This window comes from Gymnoscopelus microlampas (genome assembly GCF_963454915.1).
Source record: "Gymnoscopelus microlampas genome assembly, chromosome: 16".
In the NCBI taxonomy this organism is placed as follows: Eukaryota; Metazoa; Chordata; class Actinopteri; order Myctophiformes; family Myctophidae; genus Gymnoscopelus; species Gymnoscopelus microlampas.
Window position 1 is genome coordinate 3,554,510 of NC_139953.1, and position 19,279 is coordinate 3,573,788.

General features: G+C 42.7%; 2 protein-coding genes across 2 annotated transcripts in view; one reads left to right on the forward strand and one right to left on the reverse strand.

The window, feature by feature from the left end:
• LOC311063772 (pleckstrin homology domain-containing family G member 3-like) overlaps positions 1-4,606 on the forward strand; it is a 70,751-nt gene extending 66,145 nt beyond the window's left edge. Inside the window, exons 24-27 of the mRNA XM_084083373.1 lie at positions 224-583; positions 1,373-1,506; positions 2,093-2,407; positions 4,166-4,606. Coding sequence (XP_083939499.1) covers positions 224-583; positions 1,373-1,506; positions 2,093-2,407; positions 4,166-4,369 — 1,013 coding nt within the window. The 3' untranslated portion in view covers positions 4,370-4,606. The remainder of the gene's footprint in view (positions 1-223; positions 584-1,372; positions 1,507-2,092; positions 2,408-4,165) is intronic.
• LOC311063456 (protein NLRC3-like) overlaps positions 1-19,279 on the reverse strand; it is a 621,663-nt gene that overhangs the window by 412,671 nt on the left and 189,713 nt on the right. The gene's annotated exons all lie outside the window — the stretch shown is intronic.

Genomic DNA, 19,279 nt, shown 5'->3' on the forward strand with positions numbered 1-19,279 from the left:
AAGCTGATCTAGTTATTTTCACATATTTTTTTCTTTCACAGCTATTTTTCTTTTCACCTATAATGTCATACCCAAAATAGGGATTGATTATTAATGAATTATTTTGTAAAATTACCCATTGTCGATTATTTTATCAGGACGCGTTGTGAGCCTGGAGATCAGCTATGAAACTTGTTTTGGAAGCTATTTTTGAACTTGACATATATTGTTTTGTTTTTTTCAGGTAAACCCACGCTAAGCTTACCTCTCACCCCTTCCCATGAAACCCCGTCGCTGAGACTCAGACTCACAGAGCGGGGGGTCCGCCCTCCTCCCAGCCCGGCTCCCACTTCTGACACCACCTCGACTGGCGGTCCCAGGCTCCTCCCTCTCGTCTCCCCGGTGGTCCAGAACCCGGCCAGGAGTCCTACCGAGGGCTTCCCCTGGCCCCACGTACGAGAGCTCCGCTCCAAATACGTCCCCGACCCCGACCTCGCCCAGTTGCCCACGCCGCCGGCGGTGGTCCGGAGCCAGTCGGTACCGGAGAGGCTGTTCGACGGCGGCGCCAGGCGGCGCTCCAGTTGCTCCTCCAACCTCTTCCAAGGTTAGCGTGGTTTTGAACTAGTGGTGGAAGAAGTACTCGGATATTTTTACTTAAAGGGATATTTCACTTAAAAAAAAACTTTGGGTAATTTTATCGTGTACTCAGGCTTTTGTGAGCCCCCCAGACCGTTTTTAATTTGCTTGATTCAGTATTTAGATATTTGATATTCATTTTAATAAAATGAAAATAGCAGTTCTACAAGCTCATAACGCGTCGCGGTTTTCAAATAGCCAAGCTCAAGCTTGTAGATCTGCTATTTTCAAATAGCCTAGGTATAAAATGGGGCTAAAGTGGTTAATGTATGTTTTATAATATAAATTATGGGGGGGGGTCCTTGACATGTAAGTGTTTGAGCAGCACTAGGGGTGTGCCGATATTTCGTCCCGCGATACGTTTTTTGGGAGAAAATAAATATAGTTTTAAAAAAAAATGTTTTCAATGGTAATAATCAGGCATGCAAACAGCCCCGAGGTGAAAAAGGTGACAACATGTTTTTTTTTTTCGGGTCAGGTGTCACACAATTGCCCTATTTGGATTCAAAACGCTATTGTAGCTGAAAATCTACAAGTTTGCATGTCTGAATAATGCAAAAACAGAAGTATTTGTTTGCATTTGCTCCCCCCCCCCCCCCCCCATATATTTTCATAATAAAAAACTGCCATATATCGTATCGTATCGATGTCGTGAGCCCAATATCGTATTGTATCGTTTTGTGAAATTAGTGTATCGGCACACCCCTAGCAGCAACTGATCTATAGTAACACTGACCTCTTCCTGTGTGTGGAGAAGCTTCCTCAGACAGTGCGTCCCGCCAGTACCACCTCAGCAGAGAAGAGAGGAGGTCCGCCAGGCTTCACAGAACCAGCTCCCTGGACCACCGGCTGAGCAGGGCCCATCCTAGTGACCCGGAGAAAAAGCACACGGTCAGTTTGGTGGCTTTGATTTTTAGCTCTCCTTGACATAAACATTCAATAACCAAATGATCCAAAAAAAGAAAATATACATATATAAAAAAAAAACTTGTGATAACTCGTTCTTGGCAGCCAGAGAGTTAAACAGAAAATGCATTTTCAGGTCAGGATACCAATTTTATCCAATCAGGATAGAGAACTCAGTCAGGATACAGATTAAACAAGTGAAATTGGAAGTGATGACACTAAGAAATTAGATTTTTTTTTTAAACTGGAACACTAAAAATTAAGCTGATAAATGGGTTCTCTCTACGGATTGGCTGAAATGTTGTCACCTACCTACAATTTATTTTATGTTTATTAAACAGCTGGAGAGACATGGAGACTCCTGTTACTGAACAAACACTCTATAGCAATGATTACTATCAGAATATAATGCTTTAACCTTTTAATGCAAAACTTTTTGTTTTAACCAAAAAATACTCTACCATTAACTTTTGAAAGAGCTCATGAAATTGCAAATTTTTTGGTACTTTAATGCCAATACTTTTGTACTTTTACTCAAGTAGAACTTTTGAATACTTCTAACACCCCACAGCACACGGTCAAACTCCCCAACGGCGGTCACCATGACAACGGTGGCTACTACATCTCGGGCTCGGCCCCTCTGCCCGGCAGAGGGGGCGGCGGCGGCAGGAAGCTGGTGGTGGTGGAGAAGGTTCCAGACTCCTCGCCATCGGGAGGGGCTGTGGAGCCAGGCGTGGAGATGGCACAGGAAGCCAGAGAGGAGGCGGCGGTGGCGGGGGCGGGACAGGAAGTGGACGACGGCGACAACTACGTTCAGATCCGCTCTCCCACCAGCCGGGAGAAGATGTCCATCATGGCCGTCATCGAGCGGTGTCGCGCCTACCAGGTAGTTGTCACTGTCCAGCATTTATTCTATTGATTACTGTTATGATTAGGCATGTAACGATTTATTGTAAATCGATTTAATCCTTTAAGACCTGAGGCGATTCTTTAAAAAAAAACAGTTTTTGAAAAAAAATCAAAAAAATATTTTTTCACGATTTTTCAAAAATATCAGATCTACAAGCTCGTAGCGCGGCACTCGGTACTGCGCTATGAGCTTGTATATCTGCTATTTTTCAAAAATATCAGATCTACAAGCTCGTAGCGCGGCACTCGGTACCGCGCTATGAGCTTGTATATCTGCTATTTTTCAATAGCCAAATAAATCTTAAAGTGACACAGATGCGTTCCAGGTCTTAACTCATTCTGTGCCACATGACGTCAAAGACGTCACGTGGCCTGACGCCCCGTGCGCCACATGACGTCAAAGACGTCATGAAAAAAAAAAAAAACTTTTTTTTTGAAAAACATGTTCAGAACTCAAGATATGATGATTTGAAGATTTGCTGCTCCATTCACTCTTTGTTTAACTTCTTACTTAAAAAGGCTGTATCTCGGCTCCTGAGCACTTTTCTTTTACAATGAATTTTGACTGTGGCACTCAGAGCCAACATTCAATAAATAAGCTTGGCATTGAATGAGTTAATAGGTTAAATCGATTCAAACGGATGACGATTTAAATCGATTTTAATAAAAAATGAAACGCAATGTGAAAAATAGCCAGACAAAACATTTGAACAGGTGGAAAACTTTAGTTAATCTGCAGAGTGACGCATTACTTTACCTGGGTTACATCTTCTGATAGTTGTACTTGAATGTTCACTTGAAGTAATAATCCCGTTTAGTGTTTCATTAGCGCAAGCGTGAAAAAAAACAAAATACAGCGCGTAGTGACGTCACTTGTAAACACACGTTGAAAGGCTAGGATCATAATACCAAGGATTCGACAGTGATGTCACTGTTATGTAATCCGGAAGTAGCACGGATGTACGCCATTATGTTCCAAGCTGGTTATAAAGATACCAAGGATTCGTCAGTGATGTCACTGACATGAGAAAAGACATGTGCCAAAGAAAATACAGGATCATTGTAAAAGTGTTTAGACATTTGCTGCTGTATTGAAAAGAGTATAAGAGAGGGAAAAAAAGACAAGAAAATACTGGATTTGTGTAAGAGAAATAATTAAAAATATATATTTTTGTCTGGAAAATAATTTTGTGTTTAAAAAATCGTATCGTGAACCTAATATTGTGATTCGATCTGCAGTGTTGTGCAACAATCGTGAAAATATCATTATCTACAAGCCACCCAGTGCTTTGCGATGCTACATGTTGTGAGCTTGTAGATCTGCTATTTTAAGTTTGGGGAAATATTTGAACTTTAATGTCATTAAAGGTGAAAAGATACTTTTATCAAATGATCTATTATTGTTAATTTTATCGTGACGCGTTGTGAGCTTGTCGATCTTCTATTTTTTTTATTTTTTTTTACTTTTCACCGCTAATGATATGCCAAAAATGATGGATTCATGGAAAAAATGTGCAAGACCATGAATCCACGCATTTGCATTGACAAAGCATTGGCAGATTCCGCCCCAGAGGTAAAATAAAAGTGCGGTGGGACCGCGCCCTAACAGAGTATTTCTACATTGCGGTATTGATACTTTCCCTTAAGTAAAAAATGTGAGTACTTTTTCCACCACTGCAGGTATCCCAGTCACGATGACATTACTTATGTCATGTTTCTTGTTTTCTACTATCAGGAGTCAGATGAGTACAAACAGAGGGAGGAGAATGAGGCGGGGCCGAAGGCGGAGCCTGTTGCTGCGGGTGGGAGGGGCAAAGAGACGGGCGGGGCCTCCACCGGTGAGGAGGGAACCGCCCCCGCCTCGACAGAGCAGAAGACGGACGACGGAACGCAAAGCATTGTTAAAAACCTCCGGGAAAAGTTCCAGAACCTCAAATGAACACAACACACTCTTCCTTTTTTTTTACTTAATGGAACTTTTATTTTGCACGGAAATAATAATAATACATGGTATTTAAATAGGCTCTATTCACAGCAGCCATATTAAGGACAAATTCACAGGTGTTACCACTGATACTAATGAAGGCTCTGTTCCATTCTGGTCAAACAGAGTCAGGGTGCTGATGTTGTGCATGTTGGCTCAATGGAAACACTCTGCTACAGCAGTTGGTCTAAAGTTGGGGTCCAGGGACCCTCATGGGCTTCCAAATGGCCCCTTACGGGTGTGTAACTCTGAGAGTGTACAAATGGAACCAAATGGACCCTTACGGGTCCATTTGGTTCCATTTGTACACTCTCAGAGTTATGGGGGTCGTGGAAACCACTGTGCTACACTAAATGGAACAGAGCCTTCATTAGTATCATTGGTAACACCTGTGAAGGAAGTGATAATATGGCTGCTGTGCATGGAGCCTATAGCAAATCCAGCAGTTCTTTGTAACGTCATGTGACGTTTGTTCCATATGGTCACTGTCAGGTGGAAACCTTGGATGAACAAAAAAATGCTACTTTTCAGGAAATGGAAAAAAATTAACCTGTGTTCCAAAGCATCCAATGTAGTTTGTCACAAGCTTGTGTTAATACTTTTCGTTGGTTCAATATTTATAAAATCCAGATGCACTTAACCACTTTAAGCTCCGTCACGATGGTTGTGAGCTTGTAGATCTGCTAACTTTTCCGAGACACTCTTGTATGACGAAGTGCGGCATTAATTTACAACAAAAAAAAAAAAATACAAGGTTTCTGCCCGACAGCAACGATATATTCTGTGTGTTTTTTAGACTGGTCTTGTATATCTGCTGGGTTAAAAAAAACAGCTTAGGTCAGTGGTTCTCAAGCTTTTTCAAGTCAAGGACCTCCAAATTGTATTTGGCCGCGGAACCCCCCATCTGAATAGGTTTTGTGCCAGAACATATATATGTTAACTACTTTTGCTGGGGACCCCCTGAAACCCTCCCCCTCAAGGACCCTTAGGGGTCCCCGGACCCTACTTTGAGAACCAATGGCTTAAGCACTATACTGTATACTTTGTCTTGCGACGAATAGCAAAAACAATTGCCGATCTACACGCTCAGTTGTAGATCTGCTATTTTAGCTGTTTTTGATTCTTTTTATTTTTTTTATGAGATGATCTACAGTACAAGATCTTAGAGGAGAGATCTTCGGCCCTGTTCAGACTGGCAGCCCACATGCAGGGCTGCCAACACTCCTGGATCCCGCATGAGTCTCCTGGCTTTTGACCATGTCTCCTGACACTCTTCTGGATCGTCATTTCTTCTGGTTTTCTACTGGATTTCGGTATCAAACTCCCAAAATTCACCATGTTAAAAGGTTTCTGGGGGAGGACCCCCAGACCCCCCGGTTCGGGGGTGTGGTCAGTGCATGCCATCACACAGAGATATTAACTTTTAACTAATGAATGGTTATTAGTGGCTGCCAAAAACGCAGATCTGCGTTCTATTGAATAGAACGCATTGGCTGCCAAAGACGCAGATCTGCGTTTTATTGAATACAAAAATTGAAAATTAAATTTGACCCAAAGACCAAGGAGATATGATTTTTCGAAGATTTAGACTCCCATCCACTTCCTTGTTAACTTAAAACTTTAAAATTCTGTATCTCGGCTCCTGAGTACTTTTGTTTTTTCATTGAAAAATCTCTGGCAGTCTATGCAAAAAAATCTGAAATAATTGGCAGCCAATGTGTTAAAGATGGGTCTTGCTTCAGTCATCAAATCAATTTCTGTAGGCCTACCTTTTTAAAGGATGAAATTGTACCCATTATTTTCCATCAAACTCACAAAATTCACCAAAACACAGGAAATTACATCTACTCTGTTACAAAAATTCGGGGGGAGGACCCAGGACCCCCAGACCCCCCGCTAGCCACGCCCCCATTCTGACAGTCCAATGTTGGCAGCCCTGCCAAATGATTGGCTTCATGCAGTCTGAACAAGGCTGATGGACTGTGATTCAAATCTGATTTGCAAAAAAGAAAAGTCATTTTCCATGTGGTTTATTGCTGTTCAGACAGTACGTGTGTCATTGTTATCAGCCAAGAAACCTCTTATTTCCATATTCTAACTTATGTGTTTTTTCGTAAATGAATGCCCTACTTGATCACACTACAGCAGTGGTTTTCAACCTTTTTCATGCCATGGACCCCTAATTTGATATACGTTTGGCCGCGGACCCCTATCCGAAAATGCTTTGTGCCAGGGACCCCCAGAAGATAAGATTTGTGTTTAAAAATGCAAAATTATAAAAAAGATATGTCCAACACTTTCATGGATTTTTCGAAAATGGTCAAAAATAGTAGATCTACAAGCTCACAGCGCGGCACGAAGTATACCTGCTATTTTTTAATAGCCTACGTATACAATATGGATAAAGGGGTGAAAATATATTAACACCTTTAGCTGGGGACCCCCTGGAACTCCCTCAAGGACCACTGGTGGTCCCCAGACCACTGGTTGAGAACCACTGTACTACGGTGTCACACAAAAAGCTTCAAAAGTGGCAGATCTACAAGCTCAAAACGTGTCGCTTCGCGCCGCATTTTGAGCTTGTAGATCGGCTACTTTTGATGCTTTTGAATAGGCTTCATGCACAGCAGCCATATTGGGAATGAATTGGGCCCCTTCCTTACTTCCTTCACAGGTGTTACCAATGATACTAATTAAGGCTCTGTTCCATTTAGTGTGGCACAGTGGTTGACTTATTTTCAAGGACCCCCATAACTCTTAAACACCCACCATAAGGGGCCATTTGGGAACCAAAATGGATTGTTTCCAGTGAGCCATCAGCACCCTGACCAGAATGGAACAGAACCTCCATTTGTATCATTGGTAACACCTGTGAAGGAAGTAAGAATAAGCCCAATTTATTTCCAATATGGCTGCTGTGCATAGAGCCTATTTGATTCCTGACAAGTAACAGTTTTGCACATGAGGTTTCCACCACGACATGTAAACGATGCGACTCCAATGTGAACAAATCAGATTTGGGCTGGACTTGGTCTGCCAGGCTGAACAACAGGGCCTAAGACGACCGACAAGATGATCTAAAGATTTGCATTGAACAATGCTGCCTACAGTATGTAATGACGTTCTCAAAACAGGGGGCCAGGTTGAAACGCGTGTTTTAAACAAACACAGCATCGTGGGCCTGCTGGAGTCTACAGTAATGTACAGAATATCATATAATAGTTCATAAGTGTTCTGGTTCCGTTGATGACTTATTTTGGTCATTTTTCTTCTTTAGAAACACATCTGAGCTCTGGTCCTCCTCCATTAACCACTCACTGTATATTTCCTGTCGATCGATCAGAAAAAATATATATATTTCCTGTTGCTCGATAATATTTCCCTTTGATCGATCAGAAAAATGTATATCTCCTGTTGATTGTTCAGAAAAAATATATTTCCTATTAATCGATCAGAGAAATTCTATTTCCTATTTATCGATCGGAAAAAAATATATTTCCTGTTGATCGATCAGAAAAATTGTATATTTCCTGTTGATCGATCAGAAAAATTGTATATTTCCTGTTGATCGATCAGAAAAAATGTATATTTCCTGTTGATCGATCAGAAAAAGCATATCTCCTGTTGATTGATCAGAAAACATATATTTCCTATTGATCAATCGGAAAACATTTCCTGTCGATCGATCAGAAAAATGTATATTTCCTATTGATCCATCGGGAAAAAATATATTCCCCGTTGATTGATCAGAACGATAAGAGATCTATAAGGGATCGGGGCTTCTGACTTTGACATGTATTTTGTAACACTGTAAAGCGTCCTTAAGTTTTATATAGTATATATTTTAACCTGTGGAAAATGTACACAGTAATACTGTACTGTGTGTATGTGTGTAGCAGCACATTGGAAATGCAAAGGAAATGTACTTAGATTGTTTATTAGGGAGACAACGCACTAAAGTATATAATAGTATTTACAGACTAATGAGTATTTATAAGCTGTCAAACAGCTTCCTCTAAACGGATTAAAACTAAACCACTGGTTCTCAATGTGTGGTCCAGGGACCCCCTGGGGTCCCTACCGAAATTAGTTAATATAGCCTCAAAATCTGTATTATCACTTTAACCCCTATATTTACTGCAAAATTTGCTATTTGAAAATAGCCGATCTACAAGCTCACAGCCATCTGTCCTACACCACTAATGAGTACCACGTGTCTTTATAGATCAGTGGTTCTCAACATCGGGTCCGGGTACCACCAGGGTGGTCCAAATAGACCCTTTCGGGTCTGTAACTCTGAGAGTGTACAAATAAATAGGCACTGAGGATGTTACAGTGTAGACTTGGGGGTCCCAGTATACAGTAGTTCTCAACCCCAGTTTGAGCGGACCCACATTTGATACCATTTCTATCTCAGGGACCCCCAGTCTTACACTGTAAAATCCTCCCATGTTAATTTAACTGAGTTACAGAATTATTGTATAGTTTATCATTGTTGTTATATTTGTAGGTATACTTTCTTTTGGATGTAAAATCTAAAACTGAACCGGGAACTTTTTGACATTTAAAACAAAGTATTTTGTGCTGCGTGTCTTTATCAGAAATGTGTTATGTTTCAAAATGTAAAGAAAAAAATATTTGTTTGAGAAAAAGTATATGGGAGAAAATATACCACGAGTGGCCAAAAATATACCTAAAAGATATATTTCCAGGGAATAAAATATATTTTCAAATATATATCGTTGCTGTCGGGCAGAAACCCTGTACTTGCATCTCCATAATTCTCCTTTTTTTCTCTAAATTAATGTCATTTTGTCTTACTACAGTGTCACACAAAAGTAGCAAAAATAGCTGCTGATCTACAAGCTCAGAACGTGTTGGGATGTGATCTATTTTTGCTTCTTTTTTTTTATTAGTGAAAGTTGTTAAGTGAATGTGTGTGTTTTTTATACATATTGAGCCAATGAAAAGTATTTACAAGAGCTTGTGACAGTTTTTTTTTTACATTTTCTGAAAAGTAGCGGTTTTGGACGACACGGTTTCTACCTGGCAGCGACAATATCTGTGTTCAATTTTGAAACATGGCTGTTAAATATGTGAAGGCGTATTTTTGGGGTGTGGGTTTGTCGGTATTGTGTGTTTCCTTTGTGTCTTTCTGGACGTGTACTTGGTATTTATTGAGTTGATGTAAATATGTTGAATGTATATTGTTTATGTGTGTATAACTGTGCTTAAATAACATACATTATATTATGTGTTGTATCTGGATGTTGGGTACATTATGTGTGTACAAGAGAGAATTACATTCTTATTAAATCAACACATACTGTGGCTACAACCTATTGCTGCGTGTGTGTCTGTGTGCGCGTGGGGGGGTGTCATTTATACATATGTAATGTATTCATGTTTCCTGTGACAACCATGTTCATCCCTGTAATGCACTCACTCTGTCTGCATAGCTGCAATGTCGCTACCTACATCTCCCCTGCCAATCTCTCTCTCTCTCTCACACACACACACACACACACACACACACACACACACCAACCATCAAACCCTAATGGACCCCTGAATTTGGTTCCGAGATCCGAGTGGAGCCGACATAAATAAACAAAAAAAGAAACCCATTATTTTATGGACCCGACAAACCTAAAATGCTGTTCTTACACTGTCTGCGAGAAGTCAGCTATAGGCTACTCTGTGCTGTAGCAGCCTACAACAAGAGACATTGACAATGATATTAAATTGCATGTTTTCACCTCGATTAATAAGGAATCCAAACAACTTTATTCCCCCATACATTTTGGCTGCAGTAAAAATCTGATCCCTGGTCAGTCTATCATAGCAGCACTTGAGCCCTCCTTCTTTCACACCCACGGGCACACCCAGATTACAAAGAACAACTATTTGTTGTGTATTAGCTTGTCTGACACCTAGTTGGTCGAGTTGAGAGAGCAACTGTAGCCAGTAGAACGGTCATTGCCGTGAGAGGCAAGCATGCAGCCAATACACAACGACGATTGCGCAATGGGAAACAGTGGGGTGTTAGACCAGCGTCGTTCGGGGGAAATAAATAAATAAATAGATAGACCACTCGATCGCAATAGTGTCTCCCCAATTGTGTCCTCCCAATAGTGGGGGGACACTCCGGCCCTTCTGACCCCCCCTCCGACTTGATCTTTAAAAATCGGCTGTCGTGTTACGTGGTCAGATGGTTGGGCCATGATGGTAATGTTAAACACATTACCATCCGTCTCTAGTTTTAGAACCGTAGGCAAAGAGTTCCAAAGGTTTACCCCCTTTACTGAGAAGGCAGACTGCCTGAATGTGTTCTTGCTTATAGGTACAATACAGTCACCATGTGTTGATGCTCGTGTAGTTGCTCTACCAGAGCTCTGACCAAAAAAATTCAGTTGTGTTTTTACTGATAGAATGCCTAGTGGATCACTGTGTGGTCCTCACAGTGTTGCTCTTTAGCCTCAGTACCCGGTGTGTCACAGGTGGATAGGACAGGCACCAGCAGTAGGAGGCCACAGACGAGGAGGTACAGACCGGCATTGTGAAGATTATGTTTTCTCTTGTTTTTACTGCACCATTTCAAAATAGAATAGTGCAGTGGCTTACAAAAAAGCCCTACAAATACCACACAAATTTCAAGAGCAGCGTTGTTAAAAAAAAGTTTGCAGATGAGTGGACCCTACCAAACCACCCACTGCCACTGCCGCCATCTTTCTTGATTCACACCATCCAAATATATTCTAAATCCAATTTAGAATACCAATTTTCTCTAGCCTATTGCTTACATTGAACAACCACTAGTTACACAATCATGACACTTGTCTTTTAGTAGGCAACAACATGGAAGAGGATTCTGTAGCTTGTGGCTTAAGGTGCTTCATCTGTAGTGGTCCTGAGACTGAGTTTCAAAAGCTCTCAAAAGTCATCCAAAAAGGCTATGCACAGATTTTGTCTTATTCTGAGAGTGTGGATGATGCAGCATTAATCAGAAGACTACATGAGGACTGGAAAAACGGAGATGACCCCAAACTAAGATACCATTTGGAATGCAAAACCGAGCTATACAGTCGTGCAAGAAGTATATCCACTGGAAATCGCCACCCCCATGCCCGAGCCTTGTAAATGATGGTGGATGGCTTCTGCACAATGTCAAGTGGGAGGCTAACCCCACCTGGAAGGACATCGCTGAGAACTACCTCCGGTTTGTGGAGGCCATGGGGAGCCAGCACCTCCGGATCACTGTGGTCTTTGACGGATATGTCAACTCGACCAATTAAGGACCATGATCACGTCAGACGTACAAAGCACGCATGCTGTGACATCCAGATTCGTCCAGACATCCAAAACATTCCTAGAGAAAAGTTCCTTGACAACAAGAGTAACAAGGCCCAGCTCATCCTGCTACTTGCTGAGACATTCAGTAGTAATGGAATCTGTGTACAGCAATGCTCCGATGATGCAGACACTTCTATCGTCCAGGCAGCTCTAGATGAAGCAAGAGAGACCGCTGTTGAGGTGAGAGCTGAGGATACGGACATCCTGGTTATGCTCATTCATCATAAAGCAGACCACTCCAGTCTTCATCACAGCAGCAAAAAAAAAAAATCTTACGATATTGCAAAGATCCAAGAGGCCCTCCCAGAGAAATACAGGAAGTATGTGCTCTTCTTACACAGCTTCTTGGGCTGTGATACTGTGTCTGCAATTTTTGGTTTTGGCAAACAACTACATGTATACTACGTAAACTATGCAAGACGGACCAAGCCGAGACAGCCATGGACGTTTTTCTTGACATCTAAGCCCAGAAAGATGCCATCATCACAGCCGGCTGTGAAATCTTCAAACTCATGTACCACGGGAAACCACCAAAAGACTTGGGGCCGGGGGACTTGAGATTTGAGATGTTCAGCATGCTGCTGCTGGGAATATCAGACCAGAGAAACTGCCCCCGACTACAGCAGCTGCAGCAGAGCATTCTCTCCGGGCATATCTCCAAACCAGAGACTGGCTACTGCTACAAAGTCCATCACTGGATGTCCTCGACTACGGGTGGAAACTTGGAGGAGAAGGCTATGCACCAGTCCCTACCACACAGAGCCCATTGCCCCAGACTACTGAAATCCATCAGCTGCAACTGTGAGGGAGACTGTAGTACACGCAGGTGCTGCTGTAAAAAGCAGGGGGTCAAGTGTATATCTGCTTGTGGCAAGTGTAATGGAGAATGCAAGAACATCAACCAGGCAAACGAGAAAAGGAGTGAGGAAGATGAGGAATTCGCTGAGTAAGACTGACACCAGGTTTCATCAATACTGCACATTTCTTACTTTACATTTTTCTTGCAATATGTAATAAAATATGTTCTTATGGAAAATGAGTTTTTTTTTCTCAAAACTAATGGTTGGAATAGATTCAGCACCCCTGAAAACCCCTAGTTAGACACCTCACAAGTTCATTTAACCCCTAGTGAGACACCTCACAAGTTCATTTTAGACTTTTAATTTTTTTAATTTTCACCCAAGCCCTCGGGGCTCCTTAAGTCCCCACATGCAAACAGTGTATCCCACTGAGCATGTGCACAGTATAGACTAGGTCAGTTTTCCAAAAATCTTAACCCTGAAGGCAAATCCTGTTTTTATGGCACACATGTTTTCTAGGGGTATTAAGGTGTGCTGAATCCAAATCTGCTGTGTGCCAAGCTCAAAAATGACCACTAAGCCCTCAAAATGGACCATTTAAAGATGGCGGCCACCACTATGCTGAAACATAATAAAACGCTATATGTTTGATTAAACAAGGTAGAAAATAGACTGAAATGTCCTTTTTTATGTTTACATATATAGGGAATACAATGCAATATTCTGATTTAAGATAAATTGTGAAGGAACCACTTTTATATCTATCTATCTATCTATCTTCTATCCTATAATACATTTCTAAACCCAAAACCCCCCAAAAAAACCTGCCACTGCGTGGGACTAAACACAAAAACAACATATCAATGTCACTAACAAGACACGCCACAACGTGCAGAATTACTACGCGCAGTCTGTAGGCCACTTCATACTGCTCAGCACACATCTGCCCCCTCGCAGCATAATTAATTGCGGCCAACACAAACTCACAACATTACAGTCGGCCATGTTGTTCCTTAGCGTCATCGCCGACCACCGCCCAACGAGACCCAAGTGAGGTCAGACAACACACTCCATATTTGGGCATAGCTCCATTGGGAACATCTCCTATTATGGCTTTATATATTATAGAGACCAACAAACACAAAGCACCGCGCAGCGGATAGGGGGGAGGGGCGCGCAGCGCCCCGACCGCCACAACGTGCAGAATTACTACGCGCAGTCTGTAGGCCACTTCATACTGCTCAGCACACATCTGCCCCCTCGCAGCATAATTAATTGCGGCCAACACAAACTCACAACATTACAGTCGGCCATGTTGTTCCTTAGCGTCATCGCCGACCACCGCCCAACGAGACCCAAGTGAGGTCAGACAACACACTCCATATTTGGGCATAGCTCCATTGGGAACATCTCCTATTATGGCTTTATATAACCGCCCAACGAGACCCAAGTGAGGTCAGACAACACACTCCATATTTGGGCATAGCTCCATTGGGAACATCTCCTATTATGGCTTTATATATTATAGAGACCAACAAACACAAAGCACCGCGCAGCGGCTAGGGGGGAGGGGCGCGCAGCGCCCCGACCCTCTAGTAATTTATATTGTGAAAATTGGCCTCTTTGGTAATGAATAATGTTGTTTTTTTGGGGGGGTTGGTAATGAATAATTGCTTTATGATGTATTATTGCCTTAATTTGTGTTTCTGACTTGTATTTGCTCAGTGTTCTGGCAGGTTTCTTGCAATTGCACGCTTCAATGCACTCCATGCGTACTTTCCTGCAGCCGCAGCGTTGGCTGAGACATCCCTTTGTGCAACTGCATGACGTGATCTCCCTGCATGCTTTTGGCATAGGTGCAGGGAAAGCAGCCGTGGCACCAACTGACCATTCAGGTGCATCCATCCCATTTCGGTCACTGGAGGAAGACCAGGATGTGGCAAGTGAGCTTGGTTCCAGACAAGAGCTTGATAGTGGGAACTCACAATGTGAAACTGCTGCATCTGAGATTGGTGGCAGAGTCTCTTGTGCACGACCTATACAAAACGACTTGACTCTTGCTTCATTGCATGTATCAACTTCAGGCACACCGTATACCTTACAGATGAATTTCTCTGTTGACCTCGCTATGTCTACTGTGAGAGGGCCTTTTCCAAGCCCAATGAGACCTGTGTGATGTTGCTGGAACACCTACCAGGCTGTTTTCTTACTGTGGCCACTGAACTATGACATGCTGTCAAATTCAGTGACAGCATGGAAGGCAAGTAGTGTGTCAACTTGATCAGCAGAAAGCAACATGCAAAGTTCATGTACTGGAAGATACTTAGGCGCCTTTGATGTCCCAGCTTTCATGTAGAGACGCTTACATTGCATTCTGACATAGTGTGCCAGAAGTAGAAGAAGCACATCTGTATCACGTGCTGACACAACTAGTGTTTCCATTTGAGCATGGATGCAATGCAAAATCAGTTGTGTGTCAGCTTCCTCATGGTCAGCACTTAGAGAAGAGACTTCAAGATCTGGATCCGATGACAAATCCTTCGGCAAACCCCCCTGATACAACTTAGATTATTAGGGCTGTGTTTAATCAGATGGTTTGAAAGCAATTGAGCAAGGTCTGCTTTATTTTCCTCAAGTTCCATGAAGCTAGACCAATCTGGTGGAAGAGGAACTGACTTGTTCTCTATTTTACAACGTATTGGTCGGTGGCGCTGCTTGCGTTTAATCCTTGTGCCTGCTTTGATCGTTTCCTCTTGATACCTGTCAAAGACTACATCATTTTCTCCCATTCTAAACACAGCTCCAGCAAACATGTTGGCATATTCATCAAATGTTCCAGGTTGCTTTCCTAGTGCCATCACGAGTGCTTGGCCATCAATGAGCAGTCAGCTGGAATCATCAAGTGTAACTTTTGCAGGGGTTTGGACTTGTTCTGTCAGTATGTTTACTAGCACAGATTTGTTTGTGGAATGTAGACTACCATTAGTTGTGGCCAAAGGTAGTGGGATGGTCATGAGTTCATGCGTAAGGATGTTTTCAAGTTTTACCTGGCGCCCTGCTCTGTAAGCAGTAATGAGCCTTTGTAGAATGTTCCTATCCACTTTGATCTGGGAAGGTTTCTCTAAAGAAGTGAACAGGGCAGCCGCTGGTCTGCCAGCCCTGTGCCCCAACAACCTGAACGATGCCTACGAGTCATACCGTAAGATGCTTCTGAATGCTGGCAAGAAGAACATCCCCCGCGGCATCCGCAAAGCCTATGTCCCCTGCTGGGACGACGAATGTGAACATCTACTTCGCGCCCACGCAGAAGCTCAAAACATCGAGGACAGGGACAAAGCAGCAGATGAGCTCTTCAGCAGGCTGGTCGAGAATCGCAGGCAAAGATGGACTGAGACTGTGGAGTCAATCGACTTCACACACTCCAGCCGCCGGGCGTGGCAGACCCTGAACAAGCTGACTGGAAGGTCAACAACCCCAGCACAATGTCCCATCACAGCAAACTCCATTGCGTCGCTTCTGCTGAGTAATGGCCGGTTCCCTAATGCAGATAAGGACTTCACCAGAAAAACATCAGCAAGAGTCCATGAGCTGCTCAGGAACCCAGGATGCGACTTAAACCTATCCACCGACTTCACGGCTCAGGAAATCGAGCAGGCCATCCAATGCATGAAGACCGGTAAGGCGCCAGGCATAGATGGTATCCATGCGGAATATATAAAAAATCAAGGCAAGAAGGCAAACGACTGGCTTTGCTCCTTCCTCTCCGCATGTCTTCACCACTCAAAGCTGCCGAAGATCTGGCGTCGTGCTAAGGTGATCGCCCTGCTGAAGCCTAACAAGCCGAGCGATGACCCCAAGGGATACCGGCCCATCTCACTGTTGTGCATCCCATTTAAGCTCCTGGAACGCCTCATTCTGGCCCGCATCACCCCAGTGATCGACCCCCAGCTACCCAAAGAACAAGCAGGGTTCCGAAGTGGCAGGTCAACAACAGACCAGGTAACCCTCCTGTGCCAAGACATAGAGGACAGCTTCCAGGCAGGAGAGAAGGCCGGTGCCGTCTTTCTGGACCTCACAGCTGCCTACGACACGGTCTGGCTACGTGGGCTACACATGAAGCTTCTGGAAACCATCCCAGATAAGCACATGGTGAGCTTTATAATGGAGACGCTGAGCAACCGCAGCTTCCCGCTACTGACCAGCAACGGCCAGAGCAGCAGGGTGAGAAAACTCAAGAACGGTGTCCCACAGGGTTCGGTGCTGGCACCCACGCTGTTTAACATCTACACCCATGACCTACCCCCAACAACATCAAGGAAGTACGGTTATGCAGATGACCTGGCCATCCTAACCAGCAAACCATCCTGGCAGGCAGTGGAGGAGGGCCTCTTGGAGGACATGAGCATCCTGTCCTCGTACCTGAAGGACTGGCGCCTCAAGCTCAGTGTGGACAAGACCGTGTCTACAATGTTGCTGGACTGGCTTGCTGCAACGGAGCTGAGGATCTGATGACATACGCAAGAAGAAGAAGATCCACTTTGATAGTGTTTTGCTTTCCCTTGGAAAGTTGCACAACTTCATATAAAGAGGCAAATGTCTTGGCCTTATTCTTTCGAATAGGTGGTTTCAGAGCCAGGTGCTGGTCACTATCTGGAGGCTCACACAGAAGTTTCTTGACAAAGACCTTCATTTGTACTTGTCCAAGTTCTTCTGCATTAAGCAGAGATTCCTGAATCTCAGATGTGACTACATCCTTGTTGATCATGTTTTTCAATGTGTCGCTACCATCTTGAAACACACCATGCTGTTTCAATGACACAATTATTCTGCCTTCATCAGAGTCGTCTTTTTCTTTTTTTGTGTGCACTCATTGTGTGTGTACTCATCATCTTCATTGCCTGATGTCATTCCTAGCAAAGCTGTTGTCTGATAAACTATGTGTGTCCTCAGATTATATGACAATGTCCATCTACTCAGTGCAAACCCTATTCTGGTAATACCTACTAAGCCTCCACTCTTCTTTCCTGTAGCATTTAGCCATTCTCTACTTTGGTCCGCTGAGCAAGGTGTTTGTGGCTGATATTTGAGTTAGACCATCACTTTATACCACAGGCTTGCAATATGCTCTTTCAGCAGTTTCTTCACAAGTATTATGGACTTGGTTACCTTTATACAATGACACATTTATGTACATCATTATTGGGAACATTTATTGGTGAATAATATTCACCAATAAATGACAATTTTCACAATATATGAGTTTTCTCACACTTGATTTCAAATCAAAATATTTAATTGGATTCCTCATAAATGAAAAACTAAAAAAAAAGAAAATCAATCAAGTTTCTACCTTGTTTAGTCAAAAAGATGCTTTGTAATATATTCCAGCATAGTGGCGGCCGCCATCTTTAAATGGTCCATTTTGAGGGCTTAGCGGCCATTTTTGAGCTTGGCATACAGCAAATTTGGATTCAGCACACCTTAATACCCCTAAAAAACATGTGTGCCATAAATTAACACGATTTGCCTTCAGCACTTTAAATAAGCACATTTTCTGAAATCCTGCCTAGTCTAGTAGGTGTACACTCTAATCAAGTGTTTAGCATTATTTCCTTATTTTATTTTTCAGAATAGAATCAATTCAACAACACCCCAATCCCCTACCATTAATTATACACTGTGCGTGTGCTGTACATTACAGATTAACAATAACCAACATACCAAACATTACTCAAAAATAACGGTTGGGATGCATTCAGCACCCCTGAAACCCCCTAATTAGACACCTCACAAGTAATTATTTTTTTTTTTCATATTTTTCACCCAAGCCCTCTGGGCTCCTTAAAGATGGAGTGCCATGATATTTTTCAACCCTAAAACCTGATCATAAGGTATGATTATTATGTAAGGATTTTTTTTCAAAAAAAAAAAAGTGTACAGAAATTGTAAAAAAAAATGTTTTTATGTGGACACGCCTCCAGTTCATTAAGTATGCCTGGTTCTCACCTTAGCACCTCCTCCACCACCTTAGCACCACCCACCTGTCCTAGTCCCTCCTCCTCCTCATGCCCACACCTGTTGTGTTATGATAATGAGGGGGAGGGTATATTTTTTGGGGGCTCTGTGATGTCACTAAAGGGCTGTTTCTCTATTGGCACGTTTGACCCTCAAGATTTCAGCCTCCAGGAAGAAACTCCAAATAATCAGAGAAGACATAAAACACCATAAAACCATCTCCGGGGGGCTTAATGAAGTTCTATCAACCTCATAGACACATGAAAAACAGAAAAAGTGCAAAAACATGGCACCAGCTCTTTAACTTTGATTGGCTCTCCAGGATTTTCCACGAGGATTTAGGTTTGCATTAATTGAGAGGTGATTAATCTAGACAATAAGACAATAAGTGTATAAGAACACATTGGTGAAGAAAGCTATTGGTAGTAAATGTTTTCACAGATGGCCCAAACATCTTGCTAAAATTCCATCTTGCTATATATATATACATACATACATACATACACTTTATTTTGGAAGGTCCCCAGTTCAAATATGCTTATTTTGGGGGGTCACGGCCTGAAAAGGTTGAGAACCCTTGGGCTACAATACAGAATATCTACAGTGTGAAGAGCAGGAAGCCGCTGAAAGTAGAGTGGTGGTTACGATTGTCATATACTTGAAAATCGGCCCAATCCCAAGTGGCCAAATGCACTTG